This window comes from Schistocerca cancellata, chromosome 1, assembly GCF_023864275.1.
Source record: "Schistocerca cancellata isolate TAMUIC-IGC-003103 chromosome 1, iqSchCanc2.1, whole genome shotgun sequence".
Classification (NCBI taxonomy): domain Eukaryota; kingdom Metazoa; phylum Arthropoda; class Insecta; order Orthoptera; family Acrididae; genus Schistocerca; species Schistocerca cancellata.
The window spans coordinates 1,046,481,943-1,046,505,159 of NC_064626.1; the positions used below are offsets into that span (position 1 = coordinate 1,046,481,943).

At 38.7% G+C, this 23,217-nt stretch overlaps 1 protein-coding gene across 1 annotated transcript in view; it reads right to left on the bottom strand.

The window, feature by feature from the left end:
• LOC126090277 (zinc finger CCHC domain-containing protein 8 homolog) overlaps positions 1-20,468 on the bottom strand; it is a 56,083-nt gene extending 35,615 nt beyond the window's left edge. The window contains exons 1-3 of the mRNA XM_049906974.1: positions 19,863-20,468; positions 8,700-8,916; positions 8,060-8,253 (exon numbers count right to left, since the gene is read on the bottom strand). Coding sequence (XP_049762931.1) covers positions 8,060-8,253; positions 8,700-8,916; positions 19,863-20,140 — 689 coding nt within the window. The 5' untranslated portion in view covers positions 20,141-20,468. The remainder of the gene's footprint in view (positions 1-8,059; positions 8,254-8,699; positions 8,917-19,862) is intronic.
• Positions 20,469-23,217: the final 2,749 nt, after the last annotated feature.

Below are 23,217 nucleotides of genomic sequence, written 5' to 3' on the forward strand. Positions count from 1 at the left end.
TGATAACAGAAGTGCCTGGTACGGCAGGAAACAACTGATGGATATGGTCAATGTGGATGCAAGAAGCTGGCCGGTACTTCATCTGTTTCTTCATAAGTGTGAATGTCCTATGCAATCCACCAATGACTGTCATACATACAGACAACAAATCCATGTATGTCTATTAACAGCATTTCCATCCATACAGCAATCTCCGACTGTTCTCTGTTCACTAAAGCAGAATGTTTGTGTGTTTTTGCAATACCTCTGTCAATATATATTACGTAATACAGCTTATGGGTATCTGAAATCACACTTGTATTATTGAAACATTGCTTCAGCTTGGCAATGTCTTGATCATGATGGGAAACCAATATATCATTAAAGACACGTGAAGGAATATTTTCTTTGCACCAATGAAACATCTGTCATGGAGTCAAAATACTGTTTCCATGAGGTTGCTTGAGACTGGCAAGACTGGTTAACCTCTTTACAGCCCCAGCACAAGGTCGTTAACTATGTGCTGCGGAAAAAATGCAATTCAAAATCTTCCTGGTGGTAAGAAAGTTTCATGAATTTCTTTCTGTTTCTGTACTGGAAAGCACATCCACTCAAAAACCTGTAAATGTGGTTTGGAATTAATGGAATTGTGTCTGTATCATGCTCAAAGTAGTCAGACATTTCCACATACCACACATGGTGTAATTGCGTCTCTGTAGCAAGCTACGAATTGGTGAAATTTTACCTCTGAATTATTCCAGTGAAATCTTTATACTTCTTATGATGGTGAAGAAGTAACACTACACAAAATCACAAACAACAAGATAGTCATTTATTTGAGTTGTTCTTTAGTGATTTCTGTGACTGCTGCTGAGTTATACTTGAGTGTGGTAGGAGCTATTTTAAACGTCATGCAGACACCTCAATGAAATGATTTGTTAATTTTGTTACAGTCTCTAGAACTGCCCTACCTGTAGTTAACCAATACATGTATGTAATTTCGTCAAAGCAGTTCATATTAAACAGTTCAAACAGAAATCAGTCAATCTTGTTAAACTTTGACAATAGGGACATGCCCCTAAAAACATGCTGAAAGTGTATGATTGTATGTAACAAATGTGTGTTCTCCACACTTCATTAGGTCCTTCAATTTACATCCGTCAACCATTGACTTAAAATTCTGATGTGAGACACACTACCAAATAGCATGGGTTTCACAGTGCTTTCGCTGAAACTCACATTTTGAGAATCTAATATTTACAGATGGGTATGTATCTATGAAATATGCATACAATTCCTTAAGATTGCCCAATCCTAGCTCCTCCTCCTTATGTAATCGAATTCTATTTTCTTTCGCAGATGCACAGATTTTTCTTCCTGACGTCACACAGCTCACTTATGATCACAGCAAAAATCGTGCACATAATGAACAGTTTTTTCACAACATGCTGCCTGGGTAGGACTGGTCTCACTGATATTCTATGTTCTGGTACTAACTGTTTTGCTCTTCATGCCATCTGAAGTGGAATAACTGTTTCATGGTCTTGCTTACACTCCACCTCTTTGGAAGTATCATCAAAACTTGTATTCCTTTAATGCATAAATTCTGTACTGTAAAACTTTCCTTTCAGTTGGGCTGTGATTTCTCTTTCTCCATTTTTTTTCACACTCTTCTTTCTCCAGTTGCGCCACACAAATATGCTCCTAAACTCTGAGGCTATTTTTTTCAGTTTTTGCTTTGGGTACTTTTCCTCACAGGATATCCTCATAAAAACTGAATGCTAGTAATCAAAGAATCCAGTGCCATATCTAATGCAATTTCATCTTCATTTAACGTCCTCTCTGGAAGTACCCAGCACTACCTGCAGAGGTTAATGGGTTTTTGTGATATTTGCTTTTTACATTTTCTGCAAATTTTTCTGCCTAACAATACATTAGGAAACTTGTGTACCTGTCTGCTGTTCAATGCTGCCTCTTCTGGGTCATGAGTAACAATCTACCCTAATATTTACACTGCTATACAAGGGTTAAAAATTGCCATATTCAAATTATTGAAAGCAAATAATTTAAAATCTATTCTTGGTCTCTTTACAAGCCAAACTGCCTGCTTGCTCCCAAACTCTGGGAGAAACATTTGCTATGTTATTCTCAACTAAAAGTGGTTTAAATTGGATCACAAATGGCTTTTTGGTTCAGAGGCAGTCAACGAATAGTCACATTGCTGGAAGGTGAGCGATGACAGTGGATACTGAAAACTTTTTAATCAACTTAAATTTGAAGGCATACTGCATGGTGAAAAGCTGGCATCAAATATCAGGCTGCTGCATAAGTTCATAACATTTTTGTTTTGCATATTGGTATTCCAGTTGTTTATCAATTGTCATTTGGAGATAGTAAGTGGAGCCGGTAGGTGCTAGAAAATATGAGTGCCAAGTGTAGAAATCTGAATATTTCCGATATATTTTTTCTGTTTGAGTTCAACAGAGGAGTGGCAGCTAAGCTGACAGAAACATTTGCACCATGTATGGGAATATGCCATTCGACAGAGCACGGCAGGAAGATAATTTTCTCATTTTAAGGAGGATTGTTTTGAGATTAGTGACTCTCCAAGTTCAAGAAGACCTTTGGAGTTTGATGAAGATCATTTAAACACATTAATCCACAATGATCCACATCAGTGTACTTGAGAACTGGCAAATAAGATGAACTGTGATCATTATTTCACAATTTTGTGACATTTTCATGCAATGGGGAAAGCTCAAAGATTGGGTGTATGGGTACAGCATGCTCTATGCCAAAATCATAAAAATCAGATGGTGGCAATATGTGCATCTTTGCTTACTCACCATCAACTGGCTCACAAACAACACCAATCAGTCCTATTCTGTATAATTACTGGCGAAGAGAAATGGTGTCTTTATAAGGAAAATAAAGGAATGGCTGAGCCCAAACAAAGCAGCAACTCCACATACAAAACCTGCGTGCATCCACAAAAGATAACGTTACGCATCTGGTGGAACATCAATGGTGTCGTGTATTACGAACGGCTTCACCGAGGTGTAATCATCACTGGTGACATTTATTGTCAACAACTGAGACATCGTGCAGACGCAGTCCAGGAACGACGACCAGGAAGACTGAATGAAAGGCTGCTACTCTACTATAAAGCCCACACGCATTCTGCTATACAGGAGCTGGGTTTGAGAAGTGATTCCACATCCACCTTATTCACCTGATCTCGCCCATTCAGATTTTCATCTTTTCTGTTTTCTACTTAAAAGTCTTCATGGAACTTCCTTCCCATGTGAAAATGGGCTCTGAACATGAGGTCTTCGCCTCAAAGCCACATGACTTCTACAGTCGCAAAATCAAGAAGTTACTCCAGCATTGGCAGACTGTTGTGAATAGTTAAGGAGAATACATGAAAAAACAGATTGCTGCTTGCCATATGTAAGAAGACACATCTAGTTGCAGACAGGCACAATTAAAAGACACTTATATAAAGCCTTCATCATCAGTAAAACAGGCGCACACACCATTCACACAAACAATCAAGCACACCTCATGCACACATGACCACCAGAATGCCAAAGCTGGAGTTGGCGGTCGTGTGTGCATGACGTGTACTTGCTTGTGTGTGAATGTTGTGTGTGTCTCTCTTTTACTGATGAAGGCTGTAGTCACAAGCTTCATTTGTGTCCTTTAATTGTGCCTGTCTGCAACCTGATGTGTCTTCCTTACAGTAAGTAACAGTCTGTCTTTTCCTATATTGTTGATATTCCTACCTGGAGTTTCCATTGTTTGTTTACAGAGAACACATTATTGATAACTAATGTCTCTGTTATGTGTATTGTTGCATTTATTAACATACAGAGAAATGCTATGAACTTATGTAGCAATCCAACAGTAAGTGGTGGTTCATTAGCTTCAGCACAGAGGCTAGGAATTGGTGTAGGACTTTTACTGCCACACTCTGATGCCAGTTTGAAGTCTGTATCCATCTATAGAAGATATGAAGTTCAGACTGAACCACAAATGATGTTCCCGTAGTCGATGAGGGACCACGCAATTGCTTAGAAAAGTTGTTGTAGACAGTATTTGTCAGCACTGCAGATCTTTCCACTGAGACACTATAAAATCTGCAAGACTTAAGGAGTTCTTAGTTAACTGCATGGAGAGAATACACTTCCTACTGAACTACGTAATTTGTGTTCCTTCCCATTCCATTCACATGTGGATTATGGAAAGAAGGAATACTTAAATGCCTCTGCGTGCACTGCAATTAGTCGAATCTTGTCTCCACAGTAACAGGATCAATATTTAGGTGGCTTTAGCAAATTTCTAGATTTCTCACTTAAAAGTGGTTATCAACAATTTATAAGCAAGCTTTTGCAGAATAGCTGACATCGATATTCAAACGTCTGTCAAGTTACGTTTTTCCACATTTCTATGACAAAGAATAAATTAAACTTGTGACCACTGGTATTACCATGCTTTGTATGCAATCAATATCCTTTGTTAAACATATTTTTATGAGCCACATACACTTTAAAAATATTCTAGGACTTGCCATACAGGTGATTTTAAGCAATCTTCTTTAAAGACTCGCATTTTCCCAGAATCCTATCAATGAAGATAAGTACACCTGCTGGTTTACCTATGACTGAGCATTCGTGACCATTCCATTTCATATTCCCACAAACTGTAGCATCTAGACATTTGTGTGTATTGACTGATTTCAATAGTGACTCACTGATATTTACAGTCACAAGAACATATGTTTTTGCATTTTGTGAGGTAACCAATTTACATTTCTGAACATTTACAGGAAGCTGCCAATCTTTACACCACTTTGGAATCTTATCAAGTGCAATATTTGTGCAATGTTTTTCAGATAGTACTTCATTACAGAAAGGTGAATCATCACCAAAACATCTGAGGTTACAGTTACTATTGTCGGACGAGTCATTAACATACTGAATCAATAGCAATATTCTCAATACACCTCTCTCTGGTACGTCTGAAGTTACTTTGTATCTACTAATAACGTTACATCCGAGATAATATGTAGTGTCCTCCCTACTGAGAAATTTCAATCCAGTCATAAATTTTGTTAGATCACACATCAATACTCAGTTTGGTACTTTGCCAACTGCTTTATAGAAGTAAAAAACTACAACCATAGTATGGCCTTAATCTGTAGCTTTCAGGATGTAATATGAGTAAATCATGAGTTTTGCTTTGCATGACTGATGTTTTCAGAATCCATGGAGGTTGGCACAGAGAAGGTCTTCTGTTCAAGCTACTTTATATCTTTATAGTTCATAATATGGTCTAAGATGGTTGGCTGTGAGGGTTAAGGGACTAAACGATGAGCTCACCAGTCCCATGGTCATGAGAGGTCATGGGGAGAGTTCCACCTGCACAATGCAGAAATGTCTGAATTTTGCTGGTGAAAACTCCCTCTAAAATGTATTTTCTGTTCCTGTACACCTCATAGTCCTTTCCCCTTCTCTGCCTTTCTCCTCTTCTCTTTTCTCCCCAGGTACAGCCTCCGGTACTGCATATACCTAACAGCCCACCATCCTGTCCCCACCATGTCCCTACATATTCGCACATGTAGCAATACAGCACCTTCCCCAACCCCAACCCTGCTACCTCTCCAACCTCCCTGGCTCCACACCTCCTCTGTAACTGCACTACCCAAGACAGCCAAGATCTTTGCTCACCTTCTTGCCTGGAAACAACAGTGGTCACATGTGTTGTGCATGTATATATGTGTATTTTCTGTCTGAGGAAAGACTTTTGTCCAACAGCTTAGTCTACTTCTAAATGTACTTTAAATGTGCCTCTGTATCACTCAATGACTCCTCCATGAGGTGAGTAGCAATCTATTCTATTTCAGTGTTGTTAATTCATCACAGATTTTCCTGTTTGCTCCTAACTTTAAGAGCTCTCTTCATTGGTTGGGTGTTAGTACGCCCTTATGGTCCACCCCTATATTGCGAGTTTGATCAGTAAGAATCATTTTGTTCCCACAAACTGCTAGGAAAATACACTATGTAATCAAAAGGATCCGGACACCAGGCTGAAAATGACTTAAAAGTTTGTGGCGTCCTCCATCGGTAGTGCTGGAATTCAATATGGTGTTGGCCCACACTTAGCCTTGATGACAGCTCCCACTCTTGCAGGCATACGTTCAATCAGGTGCTGGAAGGTTTCTTGGGGAATGGCAGCCCGTTCTTCACGGAGTGCTGCACTGAGGAGAGGTATCAATGTCGGTCAGTGAGGCTTGGCACGAAGTTGGCGTTCCAGAACATCCCAAAGGTGTACTATATGATTCGGGTCAGGACTCTGTGCAGGCCAGTCCATTATAGGGATGTTATTGTCATGTAACCACTCCACCACAGGCTGTGCATTATGAATAGGTGCTTGATCGTGTCGTAAGATGCAGTCGCTAACTTTAACTGCTCTTCAACAGTGGGAAGCAAGAAGGTGCTTAAAACATCAATGTAGGCCCGTGCTGTGATAGTGTCACGCAAAACAACAAGGGGTGCAAGCCCCCTCCATGAAAAACATGACCCCCACCGTAGCACCACCACCTCCGAATTTTACTGTTGGCAGATGACATTTTCCCAGCATTTGCTATACCCACACCCTGCCATCGGATTGCCACATTGTGTACCTTGGTTTGTCACTCCACACAATGTTTTTTCCACTGCTCAACCGTCCAATGTTTCCGCACCTTACACCATGCGAGGCGTCATTTGGCATTTACTGGCATGGTGTGTGGCTTATGAGCAGCTGCTCAACCATGAAATCCAAGTTTTCTCACCTCCCACCTAACCGTCACAGTACTTGCAGTGGGTCCTGATGCAGTTTGGAATTCCTGTGTTATGGTCTGGATAGATGCCTGCCTATTACATATCACAACCCTCTTCAACTGTCGGCAGTCTCTCTCAGTCAATAGACGAGGTTGGCCTGTACGCTTTCGTGCTGTACATGTCCCTTCACGTTTCCACTTCACTATCACATCAGAAACAGCGGACCTAGGGATATTTAGGAGCATGGATATCTCGCGTACAGACATATGACACTAGTGACACCCCATCACCTGACCACGTTCGAAGTCTATGAGTTCCACGGAGCACTCCCTTCTGCTCTCTCACGATGTCTAGTGACTACTGATGTTGCTAGTATGGAATACCTGGCAGTAGGTGGCAGTACATTGCACCTAATATGAAAAGCATGTTTTTTGGGAGTGTCCGGATATTTTTGATCACATAGTGTAAACGTCTGCACAGGCAGAGCTCTGCTGGGCTGGATAAGTCTTATAAAACTGTGGTGCTACAGATGCTCCACAGGTTACCTACTAGTGATCTGACATGTAGAATATCTTGAGGTTGAGTGATTTTTAACACATTTTTACCATCGCCGTAATTTGTGCAATTAAGCCAAGCTCTCAATTCTTCCAAATACACAGTGTTCCACCTCCATGCCCATCATGGTTGCTGAAGCAAGCAAAGAGTTTACAGCAGCAGATGACTGACAGTCACTAACAGCCTGCTGCTTGGGAACCCCATAACTTCTAGGCCTGTACTCAGCCATTACTAACTGCAGCCCTAAAGGAAAGGAACTGGAAAGAAGTTAGCCTTAGAGAACGGATAGGGAAGCAGAATCACAAAAGGTTGGGGCCCACAACTGCTTATCATCAGTTATGTGCACAGAAAAGGGTTGAAGAACCCTTTGGGGAAGAAAAAAACATGCTGAAATCCAAGTTCTGCAGGACTGGTTACATTTCAATGTAATGGTCAGCATACTAGTTTTAGAGGGGATTCTCAAATTAACTAATCTGCAAGAATCAAAGTTAGAAGTTGGGCAGAGAGACTAGTAGGGAAACATCCAACTGAAAAATAACTGTTACACTTGTTTCCTAATATGATACCAGCTGATTAATGTAGTTATGATACTAAGACAACAAAGGATATGGGCTACAATTAATTGCTAAACGGGAAAAACGAAATAAATGGAAAGATGAAAAACAAATTAAATGGAAAGATATTGGAACAATTGTCCATACCTGACTTTTGGAGTGTTACCATGTTTGTTCATGAAATCTCTCCTATTTCTTGCAATTGTAGCAGGGCGACGAGGTTCTGGACAGTCTCTCAAACAGTGATTCCCCAGACAGTTGAAACATGTTTGCACTGATGCATTTGGTGTATTCTTCTCATCTGACTTTTCTTCTTGTTTCTGAAGAACTTCGTTAAATTTCTGCAGAATGATTAATACAGTGAGAAAGATGGATTTTAATTATGCAGATTTTTTCTCTCTCTAATTGCAAAATATCAACACCTCAAGAGACTTTTTACACAAAAGAAAATTTTGCAATATACCAAACAAAAAACACCCTACTTAGAAGTTTACGATATATTGAAAAGCTTTAGATTCAAGTACAAAGAAGACTATAGAATGGGGCGAAAACAGTAGTCCAAAATGATTACTGTACATATTTTATAATTATGGAAAACCAAGAATTGGATCAATTACAAAAAAATGAGGAAAGGCAACCACTAACCTAAATATGTACATACTTAATAGCACAGAAAATCTCACTAGTCTTTGAGAGAGCTAGTTCCAGTTTAAATACATACTCTGAAACAAAATTCTTGATTTGACCACCTATAAAGCAAAAATGAATAATTTATTGCACATCTTACCTGATTATATGCAGGAATGTCTAAGTCATCCTTCATGGATGGATGAGTATCAACCATAAAGAGATGTGACACATCGAGTTGGTCATCATCGTCTGCTTCTTCAAGTGATTCTTCCCAAATATCTAACTCTAAGTCCGATGAGCCACCATCTTCCGAATCTGTTAGTTGCTTTGAAATAAGATCTTTCAAAAAGTCCTTAATTTTCTTCTGGTATTTCCTGTGAAACCCAGAAAACAGAATTAATACCACAGCAAGTTTTCAACATTCCTCTACATACTGTACTGAATTAAACAAATAATTATTCTGCTGCCAACAAGGAACTATTTTTTCCAAGAATATCCAAGACATTTAGCTCTCCAATTTTCACATGCAGTTTGATATGCTTTTTGTACCATAGATTCACAGTGAGGAGATCCTCAAGCCTGTGGAACATGCCGTTAAAACAAACATACATGACTCAAATTTACTAAAGGAGACACATTCTCATACCCTGTTAGCACATCTTACTTAAAATGATGTCCAATGACATGGATTCGGTAAAAAAATCCGAAACATATTTCCTTTTAAAATTCAATGGCAAACTCATCACAAGTACATAAATTTATATACAATGCTTGTTTTAAAATCCGAAACATATTTCCATTTAAAATTCAACGGCAAACTCATCACAAGTACATAAATTTATATACAATGCTTGTTTTGTAAATAAAACTGCCTTTTCTTGCTGCAACTTAATTTATTTTTCCCAGGCCCATTTCGCCTCTTTCTCATTCTAAGGCATCTTCAGTGGGATATATAACATTACAGTTTTGTTATTTTTAGATTATTAAACAATTCACGTCACATTTTTTATGTAAACAAGTAATTACAGTTTGCTGAGACCTGTGCTTCCTCTCATCTGGTCTCGAGGTTGCACTACCACTTGATTTCCGACACATAAGCACAATTTTGTATTCGAAACTTTTTCACACTGTTCACCGTGTTTCTAAAAATAATAAAACAGTATCGTTGTAGATCCCACAGAAGATGCCTTAGAGCAAGAAAATGGGGAAACATGACAGGGAAAACAAATTAAGTTGCAGCAAGGTAAGGCGGTTTTACAAAAGAAATATTTCTGTGCTTGCTGCAGAGGATGGCCACACAAACAAACTTGTTATATACAATGAACTGCATAAGATCTCATGTGTACATTATAGCAATTACAGAACAAACTTTACAGAAGTTACACAAACTGTGATTGTGCACTGCAGATGTTCACAGGTCAAATTTTACAAAACACCTACATTATTTCATATTATTAATAGCATATAAATTGATGAGTTGTATTAAAAAATGGCAAATGGTGTAGGAGGTGGCCATTAATACATTCCTTTGAACTCTTCATAAATTGAAGTCTGTTAGTATCTAAGACCTTTTATAGCAGCTGGCAATTTTATGTAAAATGTGTGTTCCTGAGAGAATAGGACTCCTTTCAGAACCAAAGTAAGTGACTAAGTTTTTATGAAGCTTATCCTTAATTTTAGAGATAATTCCACGAACTGATCTGTTGGGGATTAATCATGACAAATTTCATTATATATTGGGAAGCAGTTGTTTGCAACTGTGGTTCTATGAATGGGCCTCTGCAGGAAGTTCTTGAATACACACCAAAAACAGTTCATACTTTTGAAACTATACGTGCTTTCGGAACTATAAAGCCTGAACTTGGCTCAGAAGTTACTACGCAATATGATCCTGTATGACATGAAGTAAGTATGACATTAAGCAAGCAAAATATGTTAGATTTTTCTATTTTTATACCTCCCATGTCTGACAAAATGATGATTTTAGGTGTTGTAGCAGTTCTGTGGTATGTTCCTTTCAACAGAAACTATTACAAAGTTTTAATCCAAGAACTTGACAGCATCAACCTCTTCTATGTGCTTATCATATTTTAGACATATGCTGACTGGAAACCTCTAACATGTTACTAGGCCCTAAGTGAAAGTAGTGTGCCTTTTCAAAGTTCAGTGACAAGGAACTGGGCTGAAAGCATGTATTAATACCCATGGAAGTTTTATTAACAGCACTTTCTAAAACAATACTCAATATGCTATTGTCTCAATATTTGCAGTACCTGCACACAAAACAAACTAAGTATCTGGTAATGTTATGAACTGAATGTGGTGTGAATTCAGAAACCAAGGCTTGTTCACAGAACTGAGGATGCTAACATCTGCTTTCAAGTGTATAGTGAAACTGGTAGTAAAGAATATGTCCTTTTCACAAATCCACAGCTCAGGTCATGGAATCAATAGTAAAAATATGAATAATCTTCACAAAGATTTAAAGTCTTTTACTCTGGTCCAGAAAGGTGTCCATTATCCAGGAATACACATTAACCATAGACCTTGTCAAAGTACGTTGGCTTGTGTGTCTCACTAATACAGATAGCCGTACCACATGTGCAACAACAATGAAGGGATATTCTGTGGAAAGGCCAGACCAGTGGGTGGGATCTGAAGAGGGGTAACATACTATTCAGTAGTTGCAGGGCAATAGTCTAAATGATTGACTGATTTGGTCCTGTTACACAGTCATTATTTTTCCCACGGGCAAGCACCTGCACCAGTACCGTACAGCTAAATGATAATGGCTTCTACACCTACATCTACATACATAGTCCACAAGCCTCCATACGGTACATGGCAGAGGGTACCCTGTATAACTACTAGTCATTTTCTTTTTAGTTCCATTCACAAACAGACTGAAGGAGAAATTACTGTCTATATGCCTTCAGGTGAGCCCTCATTTCTCTTATCTTCGTGGTCCTGACGTGAAATGTATGTTGGTGGCAGCAGAATCATTATGCAGTTAGCATCAAATGGGAGTTATCTAAATATTCTCAATAGTGTTTCTCGAAAAGAATATTGCCTTCCGTTTAGGCCAGTGGTTCTCAACCTTTCCGAGACTACTTCCTCTGGATGAAACCAGATATTGGCTAATACGCAACCCTGTCCCCCTACCATCAACAACATTAGTGCCTAACTAAACTTTAGAATGAAAAAGAATTTCTTTGAACACTTATTTTTTAAACGATGGAAGATAATTAATATTTAGTTTTTGCATATATCTTATTAAATCCTGAAGTAATGAGTCATTGAGACAATTGGTAACACTTAATTCTAACAACATTTTATTTACACAGTGGGTGTTCGATTTTACATTTTTCATGATTCTACACCATAAATTCGTAGTCACTGTAAAAAACCCATAAGATCAATTCCAAAATTTCCCCAGTTTTACATTTCTTCCTAATAAGGTTTACCTCAATTCTAAGTACTTACTTGACATCTCGCTTGACTTTGTCCCGTTTCCTTCCCACTGATGTTTGATGTGGATGAACGAGTTATAAGTAGCACAAAATGCAGCTGGTTCGCATCATTAGTGGTGACGGGGTTAAGGGAATATTTTAGGTCGTTGTTGAGAGGGGAGATGTGAAACAGGAAATGCTGATGTAATCCAAGATCAGTGTTGACAACACAACTTGCAACATTTAGCTTCACTGCGTAAATTATGATACACCTACTGCTAGGTTGCAGCATTATTGGAAAAACAAGACAGTTGACACAAATTGTTCTGGACAGAGCCAATATATGATGAAGAGACCCAGTCACTACCTATTTTTGTGCCACTTGTAACTCAGTCTCATATTTTTGCATGTATTTCCGAAGTACTGTATCCAGCGACAAAATCAATCATCAACCTCTTACATTCAAACACTGAGTCACAAAGAACATGCTCAGTCCTAATCGAGAAAACATCGTCCATTTCTGGCTAGTGATTTGTCAAGTCACCCAATAGCCAGTGCAAGCACACCACACTAACTAACACATAAAATGAGCTCACCTACTGGATGTGTGGAGAGAGGGACTGGCCCTTCAACCACAGGAGTGCAGGTAGGGGTGAAAGCCTTTTGTGAAGTGCTGAAAATATACTTTTCATGCAGATGATGTGCTATGACAGATGTCACACGGGAATAAAACAAGGATTTTGCGTGCATTTTAAAGACTTTTGTGTTCAAATCTGACATGATACAGTAGCAACAAGTACATACACTACCCCTGTGTACACTTTGCATCACACACACCACACACTGTAGACTGTAAAGACTGCCAGCAGTGATAGAGGGCATGAAACTGTAACACCTGAGCTTTCTTTCAAATTTACATTTTACACAGTGTGCAGAAATTCACACTTCTATTAAATTTGTAACATCAATTGGGGAAGTAAACTCATTTTTTCACTTCTCTGTTTCTCTCATCACACTTAAAATAACACTTCAACAGTGCCGTGCATATGAAGTGCAGCTCATAAAAACATTAAACAATAACAGCATGGTGACTAAGTTTGTTATTAAGCACATGCCTGCATTTATGGTTTAACCATTTAACTGCTGTGATATTTTTGGTTTAATACTGAAGCAATTTTTGTTTTTTTTCTGTGTGAGCACAAAGGATGATCTCCCAAAAACACGTGTTTTGAATGTATAATTTGAGGTCGTAGCATGCCGAAAAATAGCTTGATTGCCTTGTACCCAGATACCAATATTTTTGACGAGTTTTTACTTGCTGTTATACATCTGTGATTTTTTTTAAGAACTTATGAAATTCATTACCACAAGTTATTGCATAAACACTGTATTGTATGTTTAATTTCCTTCATAGATTTTATACAAAGTATTGGAGGATTGCGATTTTTAATCATATACGTCTATTACATATGTTTCTGCCCAAATTTTTGAGAGTTTTAACACTTTACTCACTCCTGCATTTGCCTCAATTACGCGTGTTTTTTTTTTTTTTTTTTTTTTGTCTGGACAGAACGAAAAAGTAAGATATGCCACAGTGACGCGTTTTTTTTTGTTGGTCACAACGAAAAAGTAAGACAGGGGTTTCACTGTACTTATAGAAAAATGACGTAATCCTCAGTCCACTGCAAGTGCTACCTACAACTCCTTTGCAGAAAAGAACGCTAATTATCCACATTGATAGTAAATATTTATTACAAAACATGCTTCCTCTGCACCACTCCTCTCCCTAGTGACATTTACTGCACTCACACGCTGCAATCTCATTTTAAAATCAGCCAAAGCAAAGAGTGTACATTATAGCTACTAGTTGCGTACCCCACTACCTCCAAAATTGTAGAAATTGGAAAATTAGGCTGCCAATGCTTTGCAAAATGGTTCAAATGGCTCTGAGCACTATGGGCAACGCTTTGCATCTGACCACTGCTGCACACCAACATAGTAGCCATTACCTAATTATAGCTGTTTTGTGGCGTCAACCGAAACGTCCGATCCCACCCGTCGGCTTTGACCCGTGACGTAAGGCTGTTATGGTGTGTGACGTCATGACGCTGCGGAGTTTTGTTTGTGAGTGTGGCGTGTTTGTAGGCGTCATCGTGTCGCGGTTCATGGTGCCCTCTGGTGATGTGTTTAAGGGTATCGTGTTGTGTGGTGTATTGGGTTCAGTTTGGTGTTACTGATTCTAGTGGTTGGTTCTCGTATTGGCTTTGTTTGGAGCAGGATTGGTTTCAGTGAGTTAACGATTTAGTGGTTTTGTGTGAAAGTTATTATAGTGCTGTTCGCTGTAGGTAATGTGTTAATGTGAGTAAATTAATTTGTTGTTGCTCTTGTTAGGTATGGATATGACCAATAAAATAAATAGTGTGCGACTCCATGCTATGATGGGCGTGACTCAGTTGAAGCTGATCAAATTTCTACAGCTTTTTGCGTTGATTGCAGAGGTGGTTGTGTGTGCTGTCTGTCAGAATGAAATGAGATTGGCAAAAGTTTCGGCACCTCGGACCAGGGATGGATATATGTGACAGTGCCATAGGGATAACCTATGGCGCTCCGTATGTCGCGGTTCCCGGTTCGAGAAGTCTAGTTTGGGCATGCACGAGATTGTGTTGTTGACGTATTACTTTTGTTATAGATCCTCTAAAAGTTTTTGCGCGCATGAGACTAGCATGTTTTGCAGTGAAGTATAATCTGAGTTTATTACGTACAGGGGTAAGTTGGGTGGGTTGTGGTGGAGGTGGACAAGTCACAGTTTGGGAAAAGGAAGTGTGGGAGGGGTAAGTCTGTGGTCGGTCTCTGCATGTAGGGGGGCTGTTGTACCAGGGGGTCGGTGTTCGGAATGTGTTTTTAGGGTTGTGGAGGGGCGGTCTAAGGCGGAATTAGGGGGGTTAATTGAGGAGTTCAAAGAACCAGGTATTACTGTAGTTTCCAATGCTTTCTTCTTATAGGGGGTTGGGTGAGAGGGGGTACAATCATTTAGTTGTTCACCATAGTTTAAGAGTTAAAAATTATGAGACGAGGGCTTGTACGAATACTATAGAGTGGATTGGATGTGGAGGGGCCATTAAGTCAGTTCTTGGGAGGGAGAAGAGGCGCTCTTCTAACATTCAGTCTCATTTAGATGAGTACTGTTGGCGGAAGAGCGTCCCTGAGGGCTGTTTTTCTTTTTTCGTTTTTTAAGGGCTATTAGTAAGTTGTACAGGCCGAAGGTGGTTAGTTAGGGTAGTTTGGGTGGGTGGGTGGGTGGCGGGTTTAGGTTTTTGGTACTGTTTGTTAGGGGGGAGTGTGTTGGTTTGTGATTTAGTTGTGCAGGATCTATTTTGTTGCAGTTTTTGTTGAGTTACAGTGTGTGATTGAGATTTTTTTATTTTGCGTTTGGTTTTTGTTTATGGGTATTTTATTTTGGGGTGAGGGGGGAGGTTGGGTTGGGTCTTTCTTTTGGTTGTGTATTTTTTCGTTGTTGTGTGTTGGGGTCGAGGAAGTGTTTGATTCCAATTTGTGGGATCGGGAGCTGATGTTGAGGTATATAGGTCAAGGGAAATGTCCAATTCCAGAGGATATTGTGTTTAGTGGAATTTGGGTTTTGTGTTGTCAGTTTTTTTCATTGTTTTGTGTGGTCTGGTATGGTGGTGTGTGTCTAAATTTGTTTATATTTACTTTGCCCCCCCCCCAATTTCCCATGCTTGTCCCGCTAGTGTCATTAGGTTTTTTTTGTGGAACTCGTGTGTTGGTTTTTCGATGTATTTTCGTGTTTGTAATTGTGTTTGTTATCGTGTTTACGTAACGACATCATGGGTACCATATCGGAGTCGTGGTGTATGGTCGTTTCCGCCATATTTGTGACATCATGGGTCAAAGCAGAAGGGAGGAACCGGACGCTTCTGTTTTTCCGTTTTGTGACCTCAAGTTACATTGTTTATTGTTGTGAAGTCAAGAATGAAGCAGTTTCTGGTCCACTGTGAGAACTACAAACGACTTGGAGAAGGCATTTTCATGAGATATTTAAGCATATATGCATCAGTTTTACAGTCACAGATAGGTTATACAAAGTATATGTGCTGTAGGTGAGGAACAAGAAAGGATGATGCTCATACATTCATTTCACACGCTGTAACCTCCACCACATTGTCTCACATGCTAATAAAAAAATGCCACTGTTGGTAACTTATGTAACTAATATTACAGTTTTATGAAGTAGTGATAATACATACTAATGATCTTGAGAAAACAGTTCAATTTCGAGACCCATACAAAACTCAATCATTTTTTTACCCTTAGAAAATTTCATTTTACCCCTCAGGAGTAATTATCCTCAGGTTGGGAACCATTGCTCTAGGAATTCCCATCTATATTCCCGAAGCATCTCTGTAATACTTGTGAGTTGTTTGAACCTTCTGGTACCAAATCTTGCAGCCCGCCCCTGGACTGCTTAATGTCTTCCTTTAATCCAACATGGTGGGGATCCCAAACACTCAAGCAGCATTCAAGAAACGGTCGAACTAGTATTCTATATACAGTCTCCATTACAGATGAACCACACTTTCCTAAAATTATACCAATAAGCTGTAGTAGATCATCTGTCATCTCCCTTCTACAATCCTTACATGCTTGTTCCATTTCATATCGCTTTGCAATGTTATGCCGATATACTTATATTTTTCTACATTCATCGCATCAACTAGAAATATTGTCTAAGTCTTCTTGTACTCTTCTACAGTCACTTAACACCTTACCGAACACCACATCATCATCATCATCATCATCATCATCATCATCATCAACAACAACAACAGCTGCAGATTGCTGCTCACCCAGTCTGCCAGATCATTTATCATTATGGAAAATTACACCAATCCTACCACTCTTCACTGGAGCACTCCCAACAACACCCTTGTCTCTGCTGAACTCTTGCCATCTAGGGCAATGTACTAGGATCTGTTATTTAAGAAGTTTTCGAGCCACTCACGTATCTGGGAACCTATTTTGTATGCTTTTACCTTCATTAACATTCTGCAGTGGGGCACAGTGTCATTATAGCTTGCAGGATATCTTGTGTGAAAAGGGCAAGCTGAGTTTCACATGAGTGATGCTCTCTAAAACTGTGCCAATTCATGAACAGAAGTTTTTCCATCTCAAGGAAATTTACTACATTCAAATCGAAATTACGTTCAAAAATTCTGAGCAAACCCATGCTGAGGATACTGGTATGTGATTTTGCAGGTCTGTTCTCTTACTCTTCATATGTACAAGATTAACTTGCACTTTTTTTCCAGTCACTTAGGACTCTGTGTTGTGTGAGAGATTTGCAATAAATGCAAGCTATGTAAGGGGCCAGCACTGTGGGGTACCCTTTGTAAAACTAAACTGTGGTTCCATGTGGACCAGGTGACTTATTCTTTTTCAACTTTTTTCAGTTGTGTCTCTATGCAAGGGATGCTTATTAGTGTCCTCCATACGAGAGTTGTGCGAAGGTCAAACGGTAATATGATTGTACGATTCTCGTGCGTGAATGACTTCTTAAACACGAAATTTAAAAGTTTGGCTTTCCTTTCACTTTCTTCTATTGCCACACCACACTGCTCAATGAGTGACTGTGCAGAAGCCTTGAACAGCTGTAGCAATTTTATGTAGAACTAGAATTTTCTCGGGTTCTCAGCAAGATCTTTTGCCAATGTATGACGGAAGTTTTATGCTTCATGCATCAATCTTTCTACAGTCATACTAATCTCTAACTTTACCCTGCTATCATTTGTGCTTTCCCTTCTGAATTGAGTGTGCAACAACCTGCATTTTCTGAATTACATTGTTAAAGCAGGGTAGATCTTTTCTGTCCTTAATCCACTTACTTGGCACATACTTTTCTGGAGCACCATTTACAATTTGCTTAAATTTTACCCATAATTCCTCTATCACACAGGATACTAACAGGTGCTTATCTGCTCTTTCTAGCAGAAATAGTCTATTAGCCTTCTTGACTGATTTATTAACTTCAGTAATCATAGTTGCCATGATGAAATCATGGTCAGTAACCTCCATCTCTATACTGATGCTGTCAATAATGTCAGGCTTGTTTGTAGCTACAAGGTCTAAAATGTTTCCATTGTGTTGGGCTGGCGAACTAGCTGCCCAGGACAATTTTCGGAAAACAGTATTCAAAAGTACATTGAGAGACTGACTGACTGTCTGTCTGTACACCCTGCAATGAATCCACATACATACCAGTCTGTATCTGGTAGGTTGCCTCAAACTAATATTGCACAATCTGGGTATTTCCCAAACTACTGGCCATAGACTATTTTTGAATGATACTAAACCTATTACAGTGGAATCAAGTGGAAAAAAAAATTAACTTGGTTTCATCTAGACGTGTTATACATGACCAGATAACTTCACTAACACTAAAATTCAAACTCAAGAGACGTCTTGGCTAAAATATTTCGAAGGTAAAACAGTCCCCCATTTGGATTCTGGCAGAGACTACTCATGAGGATACTGTCATTACCAAAAACAAAACTGGCCTCATATGGGTCAGAACGTGGAATGTTAGCGCCCTTAATGGGGTAGGTAGGTTACAGAATTAAAAAACGGAAATGGGTAGGTAGAAATCAGATGCAGTAAGAATTAGTGCAATGCAGTGCCAGGAAGTACAGGGCTTCTGTCAAGTCAATACAGGTTTATCAACACAAAATAACATTGAGATAATGCAGGAGTAAGCCTAATAATGAGTAAGAAAATAAGAATGTGGGTAAGCTATTCTAACCAGTACAGTGAATGCATTATCATAGCCAAGATAGACACAAAGTCAACATCAACTACAGTTGTACAAGTTTATATGCCAACTAGCTCTGTGGATGACGTAAAAATTGAAAGAACATGTGATGATATGAAGGATATTTTTCAGATGGTTACAGGATACGAGAATTTTTGATGGGTGACTAGCATTCAGTAGATGGTAGGGCAAGAGAAGAAAAAATGGTAGGCGAACATGGACTGGGGGAAAGGAATGAAAGAGGAAGCCACCTGGTAGAATTTTGCATGGAGAATGATTTAATCATCACTAACAATTTGTTGAAGGGTCATGAAAGAAGGTTGTATATGTGGAAGAGATCTTGGAAAGTGGACAGTTGTAGATGGATTACATAACAGTAAGACAGATTTCAAAACAAGATTTTAAACTGTACGACATTCCCAGAAGTGGGTCTGTATTTTAACCATTGTTTAGTGGCCGTGAACTGCAGACTAAAACAAAATAAATTAGACAAATGCAGAAATTTAAGGAGATGGGACCTGGATATACTGAAAGAACCAGAAGTTATTGAGAGTTTCAGAGAAAGCATTAGGCAACACGTGACTGAAAAAGGTAAAAGAAATGCAACAGAAGACAACTGGGCAGGTCTGAGAGATGAAATTGGGAAGGCAGAAGAGAATCACATACATAAAAAGAAAACACCTAGTAGAAATCCCTGTATAACACATGAGGTATTCAATTTAATTAATGAAAGGAGAAAAATGCTGTAAATTAAGCTGCTGAAAGGGAACAGAGACCAAGCAATCATACATATATCGCTGTAAGTACGTAGAGAACCGGTAGAAAACACACACAAGCAGGCAAGAAAAAAAAAATTAATATAGGCCTATATGGTGTCTCTGCTCTGCCAGAAGAAAACACACACAATGGAAGACATTAGAACAAACAATCCGTTGTCCTTAATAAAAAACAGACTACGAACTACACTACAAGCTTAAGATCGCTAATATCCAACTGTTGAAAAGCTGGCAGTCTAACAAAATAAACACAAACAAATACAAACACTAACCTTGCCGTCCCTTGGTCCCTAAACCTTATACTGAATATGGGTTCTTTTTTCCTCACGGCATCTCCCTTCAGATTACTACTTGAGCAGCTGGATCGATCACTTGCGTCTGTTAAATCGACTAAGGGACACATAGGTTTCAATGCATCACATCTATTTGCAGAATCCTCGTCAACATTAATAACCATCGTTGGAGACTGTTTCAGGGAGGTTTCCGTGGCAACGCATTCATCAGAGCAACTTCCATTAAAATCGGAATCAATGCTGTCACTTATACTCATACAAATACGATCATGAAACTACACATATAAACAAAACATAGAAAACCGTTTCCTCCTATCACAGCCCCTCAACTTCACACGAACAGAGCAAACAGCACAGTTATTCCGCAGTGCTACCAAACGGCATCGATCTCGGTCGATATCACTTGACGTGTCGCGTTTCTTTCCAAGTAGGCGAGGAATTCCCTAGAAGATATATTCATTAAGCTATATTTGAAACTACAAACCAATATTTCATTTTCCACTGATTTGTGGAATGGCGAGTATGATATTCCTGTTAGTAAACAAAGAAATTGCGAGAAAAAGTGTCTGAAGTGCAAACAATACAGCGTTCACAGTGAAAATAACTGCCTCGTGTGTTATATTACCGAAATAAGAGCAAAATATACATAAAAACGAAAAAAGAGATTGCTTGCGTACCAAGCACGTCTTATAACAGTAATGTGGACATGTTTCTCGTGGATATATTTCTCGAGTCTGGATATTACTACTGGGAAAAGCGAGCTCATAAAGGTATTACATGTGTCAAATGTAAAACAATATTACATTTTGAGTGTGCAGACGCAACTTCAAAATGAAAAATACGGTTGTATGCAAAATGAATTGAACAGCAAAACGTAAAAGGGATACTAAAAACTAAATTATTTTGCCACTAATAGAAGATACATATAGGTTAAAGTGTGATGAACTTTCGAATACTAGGGTCGAGAATCAGAGTACAACAGAACTAAGTGAAAGTGTGTGCTGTAACTTAGACATAGTGAAATCAAACGTGTGGAAAAATCCTTGAAAATTACACGCAAATGTGGCTACAAGAGCCAAATGCCCCTCTATCAGAAATATGGAAACTAGTAAGCTGCAGAAGAATACTGAAGATTAGATGGGTACATCACATAGCTAATGAGGAGGTATTGAATAGATTTGGGGAGAAGAGGAGTTTGTGGCACAACTTGACTAGAAGAAGGGATCGGTTGGTAGGACATGTTCTGAGGCATCAATGGATTACCAATTTGGTACTGGAGGGCAGCATGGAGGGTAAAAATCGTAGAGGGAGACCAAGAGATGAATACACTAAGCAGATTCAGAAGGATGTAGGCTGCAGTAGGTACTGGGAGATGAAGAAGCTTGCACAGGATAGAGTAGCATGGAGAGCTGCATCAAACCAGTCTCAGGACTGAAGACCACAACAACAACAGTAATATCTGCAGATTGTATCAATTTAAATCAAAAGGACTGTGTAATTCTAGTAGGCGAATCGAACGACATATACAGAAATGAAAAGCAAGTAACTCCAAGTAATTTAAAAAAGTGCCTAGCTGTCTTACTCATAACTACGTTATTGTTTGGAATGTACCACAAACATATGATTTACAAGAGTGATCTTCCGTAAACATGGAAATAACGTAATTGCATAGGCTTCCGAAGCCAGAGTCAATCGACATGAAAGTTTTCTGGGTGTGGTACCGCATCAGAATGTATAAAACTACTGCTGGAGAGAAACCACCTTTATGGGTGGCACAGTTCAAACTTTCTTGTGCTTCTATTTATGAGCATAATGGTTCATTTGGATACAATGAGACTTTGGTATTTTGGTTCTTCAAAATATACAAAATGGATGAATGTATGCAATTGACATGATTTCTTAAATCTACATAGGTGAAAGAAAGTAAACTATTGACATCATCAATTACAAGAGATATATTGCAAAATAGGGCACAAGACTAGTCATAAATGGCAACATCATAAAATACAAAGAGTGAATAATCTAATAAAAAGTAGTAATAATTCATCAGGCAATAGCATAAATTTCAGCATAGCATCAGAAAAAAGCACATTACATGGTATCAGCAAAGTCGAAATGTAACAGAAATAAATGAACATAAGATATTTAGAGGTTATATACCAAAGAATACAAATTCTTATTTTGAAAAAAAAATGTTTGCATTACAATTTGCAGCGACCAGACCACCCAAGGGATGTCATCCGCTAGACATATGTCAAAATAAATTGTGTCTCTTTCAGTTATTGTTTCATGCACATGCATATGAAAACAGAAAAACGTGCAAGATTTAAACTTAAGGTAAGAGAACTAACCTGCAAGACCCTCCCTACTGAGCACATCGCCAGCTAATAAAGTACTAAATAATCAAGAAATCATGAAAACAAGGTACCAATATAATTTGTATAAGCATGGGAAATGTGTCAAGTAAAAGGTCTGGTATGTCTTATAGATATGTGGACTTGCATGTAAAACCAAAATAAATGTAAATTGAGATTTACTGGTAATGCAAATAGCGACTTTTGCAAAACAAATGCCAAGTATCATATTTCCTGAAAAGTAACAAAAAAAATTATTTAAAGCTGAAAGGGGAAAAAAAGTAGTTGCGGTATGTGATCACCAACTTCTATCAAGCAACATGTATTGAACCAAAGCAAAAGTTATTCTTTAAAGTGCTTGACGTTGTTGGTGTGATGATTGCCTCACGATTTTCTCTTCCACAAATTTTTAATATGAACCACATTGCGATGGGGAAGATTACGTGTCGAAAACTAAAAGGTCCAGAATATGAAAGTTGAAACTTACTGCAATGACATTTTCCTCTGTTGCATAGGTAGTGAGTGCGTACCAACACTTTTTGTCCTATGCGAAATTCCTGGAGGTTACTAACCTTTTCTTGTTGACATTTGCGGCACTGTGGTGCACGCTTTATATTGTTACGTGCCATGTGTATAATCTTTTTGTGGTAGGAAAAGAAACAATTTCACGAATTCTATTAGGTGGATCTATATTTTTCAACACAAGATACGGCGAAAGCATAGTGGAGATGTTTGCTACGGAACTGATGACGCCATGAAAATCTGTAATGTACTTGTCCCAATCACTATGTTTTTTTTTGTGACAGTAGGTACGACAAAGTTCTCCAATCTCTTTCATTATGCGCTGTGATGGGTTGGAAGAAGCACTGTATCTGGAAAAAAAATGGATGTGATATTTCTAACTTGCTGTGTGCGTTCACATAATACTGATCGAAATTGTGGTCCATTGTCGGAGATTACCTTCTGAACATGCCCAAGCA